Source organism: Carassius gibelio, chromosome A5 (genome assembly GCF_023724105.1).
Source record: "Carassius gibelio isolate Cgi1373 ecotype wild population from Czech Republic chromosome A5, carGib1.2-hapl.c, whole genome shotgun sequence".
In the NCBI taxonomy this organism is placed as follows: Eukaryota; Metazoa; Chordata; class Actinopteri; order Cypriniformes; family Cyprinidae; genus Carassius; species Carassius gibelio.
This window is the reverse complement of record NC_068375.1, coordinates 25,268,509-25,279,047: the sequence shown is the minus strand read 5'-3', so window position 1 is coordinate 25,279,047 and position 10,539 is coordinate 25,268,509. Positions and strand designations below refer to the sequence as shown.

Below are 10,539 nucleotides of genomic sequence, written 5' to 3'. Positions count from 1 at the left end.
CAATTTTGATACATAAATTCAAACAATGTTTTGACTAATATAATTGTTTCAGTGTATGTTCTTCCTCATTTATTGCTTGGTACTATACACTCCATTTAAATTTTGGACATTAGGCTACGAAACCATCAGAAGAACTACAAAAATATAAAAATTGTATTAAATGATTGTCATATGTATAGTATATAAATGTGAATAGCGATGTTTTAACAGAGGTTAAGTATTTATCAGGAACAAAATCGATGAGAAGCACAGATCTTTTTGTCATTTTTTAAATAGAAACAACTTCTTCTGTTCACATTTCTTAGTGAACTTGAAAAATATCAACATTCTCATTACAGGTGAAATCCAAAACATGTCTGAAATGGAAAGCAGCAAGGTCATCTCTACTGACAAAGCTGAAGTTATCATCCAAATAAATCCTGAGTCAAAAGACAGCGTTATTTTTGTTGATGGACAGCTGGCCATGGGAACAAATCTCAATACAACCTTTAAAGAATTTTTCAAACCACAACTAAAGGCACTGTGGGTAATGCATTTTGTGATGAATTATAATGATATATGGTTTACATACATGTTTTCTTAAATAAATCATCTAACCTATATCTGCTGTCTAGACTGTACAGATAATGATTGGAGTGATGGTCTTCTCACTTGGTATTCTACACACCACAAATTTCTACAGACACTCTGCTATTGTTGTCTTTAGTGGCATCACCTACTGGGGATCTCTCATTGTAAGTTTCATTTGATGGATTTGTCTTATTTCCCTTTTAATTTTATTTTCCATAACAAAATTCCTGTTTTTCTTTCTCAGTACATCAGCGCTGGCTCTCTGTCTGTTGCTGCGCAGAAAAATCTTAATCCATGTTTGGTATGTACATACAAGATCACCCACCAATTTTGCACATTTTAACTTTTGATTTAACATCTGTAATTCATTCTTGCCCTATTTATGTCAAAGTCTAAATTTTATTCTAAAAGAAACAAACCAAACGAGAAAAAAAAGTCTGTTATTCATATAATACTGCCTGTTATATACATACAACAGAAAATGTCACAATTGTCAGTGGCAGTTGTTCATTGTCCCATTTGTGCACTCTTTAAGTATCCAGTAGAAGTAAATGGGGAAAGCCATTTTTGTCACAGTTTCTCCCTAATCAACATCATCATCATCACAATCACAGTGTTCACCCGTCACTGATCTTCACTGCTTTAGATACTTATCTGTCATACCTTGTAGTTGTCTCCCCTTGTTGTTCAGTAAATCCTGCATTTGAGTTCACCTCCTGTCTTGTTCACCTCCATTGTCTGTTACAATGTTACAACCCCCATTGTTTGCTCAATGATTCTAGATTTTATGCTTAAAAGTAATAATGCAAGCCTTTTTCAGTGATCTGTACTTTGAGAAATTTTATGAAATTAGTTAATTCTATTCCTGCAGGTGAAAGCCTCTCTTGGATTGAATGTGGCCAGTGCCATAACTGCAGGACTAGCCATTATACTGATGGGCATACAATTGAAACTAATATCAATGGATGATCGACGTTTTCATGATGAGGTATTACATGCATAATCTGCAATATTTTTTAATTGTATTTAATGTGTATTTATTTAAATGGTTAGTTTTTAAAGGCTGCTATCTATTGAAAGGGACAATTAATTCAAAAAGTCTGTCATCATCTACTCGTACATGACTCTAAACCTGTATGACTGTCTTTCTTGCATAAAACACAAATGGAGAAATACTGAACACTGGGTGCTCTGTAACATACAGTTAAAATGACTGGGTATTGGATATTTAAAGATTTTACTAAAGCAGTCCATATGATCACTGCACTATATTGTTGGCCAGACCCAGATAGCAAAAATCATATGGGCCAATCGGAAGTTCTGGTGCAGCTTTACAGAAAATGCATGTTTCTTTGTTACAAATAAAAAAGTAATGTCCATATGCCACAGTATTTGAACAGTTCCGGGATAATACAAATCATATAAGTTGAATATGACTGTATTTAAGCAGAAAAAAATAAAAATATTTAGGCAATTACTGTACTGCACACTCTAATTAAAACAATATTCATATTAAAAAAATTTAAATACAAAAAAGAAAAAAAAAGATGGGCCACTGTGCATCTTTTCTTTCCTTTTGATAATTTGTGCAAAAAGGATGGCAAGGATATCAATAAAATAATCCATGTGACATCAGGGGTTTAACAATAATTTTACAAAGCTATGAGAATACTTTCTGTACACACACACACACACACACACACACAAAGACTTTATTAAACAATTCGTCTCCTTGATTTAACCCTGGTGCCATTTTGGAGAATAAAATGACATAGCACATGCTATTCTGTGGCAGCTGCGTCAGCTTTCATCCCACTGCTGCTGAGTTACTCGCACTTTCTGGTTGTTTTCTTTGGTAGCTCTTTTCAGCATAGTGAGATATTGTCTTAACTTTTAGACAGCCACATGGATGGCTCCCTGTCAAGACAGGGATGAAAAGTCGATTGTCTCTTTTTTCTTACAGGGGGTGCTGATTCCTATTGTGGATGCTAAATTCCCTCAATGAGCCGATGAACTTGTACTTCAGTCCACGTCTTTCCTCGAGAGGTTTTATCATTGTTTTTGGCATTTACCTTTTTAAATGATGGGCCTTTACACCTTCTGCTCCACCTTCTTTAGCCCAACAGTCTTTTATGATGTGGTCAGGCTTTCCACAATTGTGGCAGACCTTCAACATCCTATCTGCGTTGATATTGGATTGAACGAATGCCACTCCTCTTCGATTTGGCCTGTTTCCTTCATCCTTGTTCGGTCTAATAGCCATCTCTTGACGACCAGCCCATTGCATAATTTGGTCAAATGTTTCTTCTGGATTGACTCCAAGTAATAAGGCTTGTTGATATTTTGTGCTAAAACCATCCACGAGTGTGTCAGTAAACTTTATATCATCTCTGTCTGGTTCTTTCTTAGCAAAGCAAGTCCATCTTCCATAAGCATCTTCCATTTATCACCTTCTTGCTTAATCAATGTTACTGATGCTTCAACCAAGGAATCTAGTTCTCGCCAAAACTCTGTGTTTGGATCTTGTCTCTTCAGAGGAGGCAAAGCTGTAAGCATGGCTTGATGTTCTCCTGGTGTGAATGATCTTTCTTCCGTCATCTTTTCAGATTGTAATTCTTTTTAACAGCAGGTGAAGAGAATTCAGGCCCGACCTTATCAACTGTGATCATGTCGTCTTGTCTCATCACCCCAATCAGAGGTAGGTGCTGGTGTATATCGCGGCATGTTCAATTCAATTCAGTTCAAGTTTATCTGTATAGTGCTGTTTATGATACAAATCATTACAAAGCAACTTTACAGAAAATTATGTTTTTACGATATTTAATAGTAGCTTAGTAGTACTGTCAGTCTGTGTGCATATGACAGGATTTTTCTGAAAAATTATTTCAAGACAGTCAGTGGAGCTTGTATAAATCCTAGTAAACAGAGAAACAAATAGAGACATCATTAGCATAGCTGCTGTTCCAACAAAGTTAAATTAATTAGTTTAACCCAAGCTAAAGAATAAGAATGTCTCTGTTTGGCTGGGCTGATTTGGATCTGGTTATTACTGGAGCAGCCCGTGCAGATGCAATACATATTTTGTCAACTGGCCCTCCATTTGGCTTACTAGAACCTTTACATTGTCCAGGCAAAGTTGGATATCTTGGGTTGTATGAAGGAGGAGGCATTACAGTTTTTGCTGGGTATTTAGTGGTTCTTGCTAATATTTTCTTTCAGCCTTGGCTATTATATTTGTCCAATCTGGATCAAATGAATCATCAATAATTGTGTTATCTTTTTTCTGAACATGTAATGGACATAATTTTGTTCAACTTGTTATATGCTTCAATCTGAGGCTTCATTGCTTCAACAAGTGGAACTGCACTCCCATCTGCACTGCAACAAATTCCATCTTGTTTCACAATCCAGTGGGCTACCAGAATTGAAAAGGCTTTCAACTTGACTGAGTCTTTTTGGATCATGAACCATCTAAACTGTTCATCCAAAGAAGCATCAACATTCAGTCCTTTCTTCAAAAACTTGGCTTACTTTTTGTTCTTCTTTTCCAGGCACCAAGCAGATATTGTTCTTCTATTACAGCCACTCTCTGTCATTTTTTCAGATGATCTTTTTCTCTGTGCTCTCAGCAGCAGGGATATATTTAAATCTGTGTGTGTGTGTGTGTGTGTGTGTGTGTGAGAGAGAGTGTCTCTCTGTGTGTGTATGTGTGTGTGTGTGTGTGTGTGTCTGTTGACTGCTGAAGGGAGGGGTCCTGCCCTGCCCTCTCTTTCTAAATAAAACAAAAGAAGATAAAAAAAAAACTAAAGTTAAATCCTAAATATTCTTATAATTTATTTTTTTCCTTTTAATTTGAGCTGATTAGTCTCTTTCCCATACATTGATCATCTTTACTGTAAAAATGCCCACAACAAAAGACAGAATGCCCACTATTCTAGCCACTATAATTCATATATACTTTAGTGTGTTTACACGTTTTAGGGTTCTCAGAACAGCGCTATTTTTAGCACAGACCCACCACTTTAAACTGCTACTAATCTCACAGCTTGTAGCACTTCCCCACACTTCTTCTAAGTGTGGTTCTTCAGAGTGTGGACATGTTTTAGAGTCTAACCTGCCCCTTTTTGCAGACTCGCCATATTCCACCATCTCACAGTCACAATGAACTAATTGCTAAATCGCATTACAGCTTATTCCCCTGAAAATTTGACAAAATTGTATTTTTCTCTAAAAGATCCACTTTTATCCAAGCTTCATTCAAATATTTTGGAGGTCCACTGATCAGAACAACTCAATAAGTCACATCAAATTAAATTACTTAAAATGTAACTATATCTGAAACTCATTTATTGGCAACACAACTGGTAATTTAAAAATAATTTAGTCTCCGTCTCAACACCACAAATATCATCAGGCAGGCTTCGAATTTTTTTTAAGGAAAAGAAAAAATGTATTACCTGACAAATTGTGATTATTGAGACAAATGAAATAGAGATCCTCTTTGTGACAGCAAATGTTGATCTTAAATCAACCTTTGTCCCCCTTTACGGTTGAATCACAGGGCCGCATACCAGTTGTCTTGTCAAAAACTCTTTATTGTCATATGTATCAGGCATAGGAGAGAAACCTGTTGTCTTTGCCAGCTGTATGTTCATTTCTCTGTGGCTTTTCAACAGTGACCATAACTTATATACCACTGACCAAAGGATTTCCAATTACTTACAAGGTATAGAAACATGTTGTGTTGTTTAAAATAGAATGTATACTTCATGCTTACATCAGTTGAGATATATATACACATACACATACGTCAGTGGAAAGAATAAGCCACCCTATGCATCAGTGGAGCACATTACATGTACACACGTTCCTGCATGTAGACATTCTTGTATGGACAAAATTAGCTCTTCTCCCTGTGTCTGTCATATGATCCTAACATGTTCACGCAGACATTAACTCATGCAGTATATATATAACTTCATCATGCACTAAAACTTCACAAATACATATAAATAATATTAAAATAATACATTTCTGGTCTACGCTATCAAGCCAGCATTTATTTGATCAACTGTAATATTGTTGAAGAATTCAAATTTTAAATAATTGTTTTCTATTTTAAGATACTTCAAAATACTATTTATTGCTTTGATCAAAGCTCTGTGTTGGAAACAGTTGTGCTGGTTATTTTTTTGGGGATTTATTGATTATCATTTATTGTCATTTATTCAGCTTTGCCATCATGTAAATAAATTATATTTTAATTACAATAAAAAAAGTTATTTTATTTGTGAATATATTGTAAAATGTTATTCATTTCTGTGATCAAAGCTGAATTATCTGCATCATTTCTCCAGTCTCCAATATGCTGATTTGCTGCTCAGGAAACATTTCTGATTATTGTCAGTATTGAAAAACAGTTATGCTCTTTAATATATTCACAAACCATGATATACAACCATTCAAATGTTTGATGTGTGTGTTATTAAATAGAAATGACTGTTTTCATTCAGCATACAGAATATAATAAATTGCTAGAAGTAAAACATTCATAATGTTGCAAAAATATATTTCAAATAAATGGTGTTCTTTTGAACTTTCTGTTCATCATAAAATCATAAAAAGTTTTTGCTGTCTAACATTTTTATTTTCTCCTCCAACTTCCAAATCATCCTAAAGCACTGCAAAGGTACCAGCCCAGTGTTTACAAAGTGAACATACAAAGAAGTTAAAAAGCCCTTTAAAATAAAAATGGTAAAACAGCGATGTAGGATGATTTAAAATGATTTTGAAATTGGAGGAGAAAATGAAATAAGAGTCTTTCGACATTCCCTGACTGTCACGAACCAGAATGCACAGAGTTAGACAAGACAAGGATTTGAGGTTAAAAAGTATATAAATTGTATTATTATTATTTTATTTTTTTTAGAAAATGACCAAACGTTTTGCTAGATAAGACCCTTCTTCCTTGGCTGGGATCATGTAGAGCCCTTTCAAACTTTACTGAAGCTGCAGTTTGGATCTTCCACCCACTGAAATTCACTATGTAGAGAAAAACCCTGGAACGTTTACCTCAAAAAAGGTTTTTTTTTAAATTCAGAAGTAAACTAAACCTTAAAGAGTTACCACTCATATGAGCTAGCAACAATGCTATAGCTAACTATAATTACAACGCAGCAATCTTAAACAATGAAAATTAATAGAAGCAATTACAATGACTAAAGTTTAAAACTGTCTTCAAAAGAAAGAAAGTCATACAGGTTTGACAGATTTTTTTTCCTTTTTTTTTTTGATGACCTATTTATGAGATATTATTTCTGGAACTACTTTCATATGTTTGTGCATGTTGATTTTTTTGTAGAATATGCGGGTCGTTGGAATAATGCTGATATTCACCATCCCTCAGTTCATCATCTCCATCTATATCTCAGCATTTGCCTGCAAAGCTACAAGCAACATCCAGTCTACAGTCATCAATGTTTTACTAAACTAGGTAAATGATTTAATGGCAGTGATGCTATTATTGCCATTAAAAGCAATCAATAGTTATTTTATTTTAGATAATCCTTTATGTGGAAGTCATTATTTGTTAAAGTATTACAGTATACCACTCAGCTAAACAAGCCATAAACACATTTAAAGCTAAAATGAAAAGGAAATATAAAGTGACCAGAATATTTCATAGTAAACTGCCCTTAACCTTAGTGCATCTCATACTGTATGAAACCGCTAAACTGTCAGTCATAACCAGTTTTTAAATTGAAGGGGCGTGTGGGGGGACCTTGCTACTTGTACTATGTTAGGCTAACCGAGACTTGTCCTTTGCACTTACATATTGTTGCTCTTTTGTTAGTCATTTGTAAGTCGCTTTGCATAAAAGCATCTGCAAAATGTAAATGTAACTAATAATAATAATAATAATATATATATATATATATATATATATATATATATATATATATATATATATATATATATATATATATATGGGAAGTGTGTTTGCTTAATAGTAAATGGTGACATTCCATAGATTTCTACTGTTTTTATATACCGCCAGTTATAAATGTAAATGTAGAACTAGTACCAGTTCTTACTCTGAAAAAAAAAAAAAACTACATTATAGGAAATGCTTTAAATATACAGTAAATGCAGATGTACTTACATTTATGCATTTAGCAGACTCTTATGTCCAAAATGGCTTACAATACAGGAACATTTGTAATTTGTCACAAAGCCAAGGTAGTGCAGATAAAAAAATAAATAAATCAAAAAAGAGGAAAAAGACAAAAAGATTTTGTGTGAAAGTCTGTGTGTGTTTGACTTGTGAACTGGTTTAGTGTATGTGTGCTTTTGATGCTCTGATCACACATTGTATTTATGCACAGACACATTTCAGTGTATTTACATTTCCACACGCATTTACCATAATGTTGTGATATGTCTTGTGTATGTTGCTATGTTTAGGGGAGAGCAGGGGCGAAAGTACCATTTTTCAGAAAAACTTCATTTTAAAAGATAATGTTGTATACAGAGATATATTTCTGCTGTGGCCATAACTCATAAGTGTGGTCTAACAATACCAGGTGGTATTTTGTAGAAATGTAGAAAGACTTCAGTATAATTTCACTTTGAACATAAGTTGAACATTGTAACTTTCGACCCCATCGGTTGGGACGAAAGTAACACACAGGTGGGTCAAAGGTAACACAACAATATAAGGTAGATTTTTTTCTGTTAGTCTTATTTTTCTTAAGTATACCTGATTGGGACCTTGTTAATAAATAACTGCAAACATATTTTGTCCTTTATCTTTGCCAAAAAACTATTAAATTACATTTTCATATTAAATTTAAGTTTCATCAGATGTCTTAAAACCTGACTGTATTTTTTTTATTGTAAATTTCAATGTATTTTTATATAATAATAAAAAAATTCTACAGAATGCACAATATAAAAATTTAATCACAATAGCGTAATAAAAAAACTCTAAACATAATGTAACAGTAGGCCTATTTATGTTTCCATCCAGTTGTTTTTATGCATGAATTAAAAATGTGCATTAAAACATCTGGAAACACTGCAAATTCACAGGTGGAGGTGTAAAGGCTAAGATATGGCTAAAACCTAAATATAAATGTGATGTTGCAGATGCCCAGAGAGAGATGTTCCTCTATGTCCAGAAACGCCCTCTCAAAAACATCTGGATAAAACCAGACCTCTGTCTGTCTTTCTGACCCTCACTAATACTCTTTTGGTATAATATGACATTAACATTTGTAAGAAATAATGCAAGACACAGAAATTCACAATATAGCTTGCACTGGAACAAAATAAATACTTTTTGTGACTGTAGCGGGACAATGTCACGGTTTTCGCTGCCTGAAGGAATACGGAGTCGAGGATAAACGGAATAAGGCTTTTAATATATTCAACTCAAAGAGCACAGCGATAGACACACGTAAGTGAATGAGTTAGTAGCAAGTGAGGAGACCCGACAAAACAGAACTGAAAGGACAAGGCTTATGTACAAAAGGATAATTGGGGAAACACAGGTGGATGGCATGACTAAATTAACAGGGACATGGAACACATGAGGAATAGAATAGACACACCTGGGAACTAATCAAACTAAACACCGAAGACACAAACTGGGTCACGGGCAAAAACACACTAAATGAGTCCAGGGGGGTATTCCAGAAAGCTTGATTAACTTACCATTTGATAAACTATAACCTCTGGGTTGATTTACCCCAAACAGGTGTGGCAAAGTAGATAATCTCCCTCCCCTGGTACTTAGAAACGGCCTATCAGGGCTCAGTCATTGCTTTATAAAGGCTGTGATTAGGCTACCTGGGATGCGTCATTGTTGGCCCCGCCCATCCGGTACGTGTGCGCTTCCGCCTAACAAAGCTGGAGTCGCCTTTTTGCAGCTTGAATAGCCCATTATTCCTGGCTTCGCTGTGGTTTTCAGGCTGTTCTTGCCACCTGGTTAGACTGATTTCATTCAAGTAATCTTCTGAGACTTGTGCTGTGAGCAACTGTATGAGGTGTGTGTAACGCTGTAGTCAATACCTGTAGGACAAAGTTTTGGGAACGTCCGCCTGTTTTCGGGTGGGGAAGATCGCCTCCTGCATAATAGCAGATTAAAGACGGCGTTGCTGTTTTGCTGTTTTGCTGTTTTGCTGTTTAATTAAGTTTTGTTGTGCTCGTATCATTGTATGGTTTTTGGTTATTGTTTGTTTTCGTTACAATTGATTTTTGTTTGATTTTGTAGTGATTTGTTAAAACTTTTGCTTTAAATATATATTTCTTTCCTTTTCATTTTAGTTTTCTTTAAGTGACCATTGTTCATTTTTTTTTTACATTTTGTTGTGTGTTTTGGTAATTGTTTCAGTCAATCAGGCTTTAGATTAATTTCGTTTTGTACATTTGAGTAAATTGTGTTCTTTGTGTTTTAGGCCCCTGAGTCGGGTGGCTAGCTGTCCTAGTATCCTGGTGGTGGTGGTGTTTGGAGCACGGAGTGTGGATTGTCGTTTGTAGTCACTCACCTCACTCTGTGTGTGTGTGTGTGTGTGTGTGTGTGTGTGCTTTTACGAATAGCCACTTTTGCAGCTAGCCTACCCTGCTAGGGGTAAGCCTTCGTAAAACTGATTAATGTATGCCTGGTCGATTCATATCTTTGCCTGATCTTTTAAAAGGTGTATTTTCTACTTTGTGAATTTAATAAATATTTGTATACGCTAGTGCCTCTGTCTCTGCCTCCTATGGTAACGAACCTGTGTGTCTAAATTCCATCAAGTATTTAGTTCCCCTCACTTTAGAGGGGTGGCGTAGTCGGTAGTTATATCATAATTAATTAACTTCAAGTTGCCACGCCACATTCTGGCGTAGTCGGTAGTTATATCATAATTAATTAACTTCGAGTTGCCACGCCACATTCTGGCGTAGTCGGCAGGGTACCGTGTTTGG

At 35.1% G+C, this 10,539-nt stretch overlaps 1 protein-coding gene across 1 annotated transcript; it reads left to right on the top strand.

Annotated features, from left to right (window-relative positions):
- The first annotated feature begins 355 nt into the window (after positions 1–355).
- On the top strand, positions 356–10,049 carry LOC127987671 (membrane-spanning 4-domains subfamily A member 12-like). The gene is made up of 5 exons (XM_052590008.1): positions 356–526; positions 615–734; positions 815–871; positions 1,442–1,558; positions 10,029–10,049. The coding sequence occupies exons 1-5, from the start codon at positions 362–364 to the stop codon at positions 10,047–10,049; spliced, it is 480 nt and encodes a 159-aa protein (XP_052445968.1). The 5' UTR covers positions 356–361.
- The last annotated feature ends 490 nt before the right edge of the window (positions 10,050–10,539 follow it).

Coding starts and splice junctions, on each gene's coding strand:
- LOC127987671 (XM_052590008.1), top strand. CDS start 362: ATGGAAAGCAGCAAGGTCATCTCTACTGACAAAGCTGAAGTTATCATC. Junction 735..814: donor CCTACTGGGGATCTCTCATT/GTAAGTTTCATT, acceptor TTTCTTTCTCAG/TACATCAGCGCTGGCTCTCT. Junction 1,559..10,028: donor ATCGACGTTTTCATGATGAG/GTATTACATGCA, acceptor TTTGTGTTTTAG/GCCCCTGAGTCGGGTGGCTA.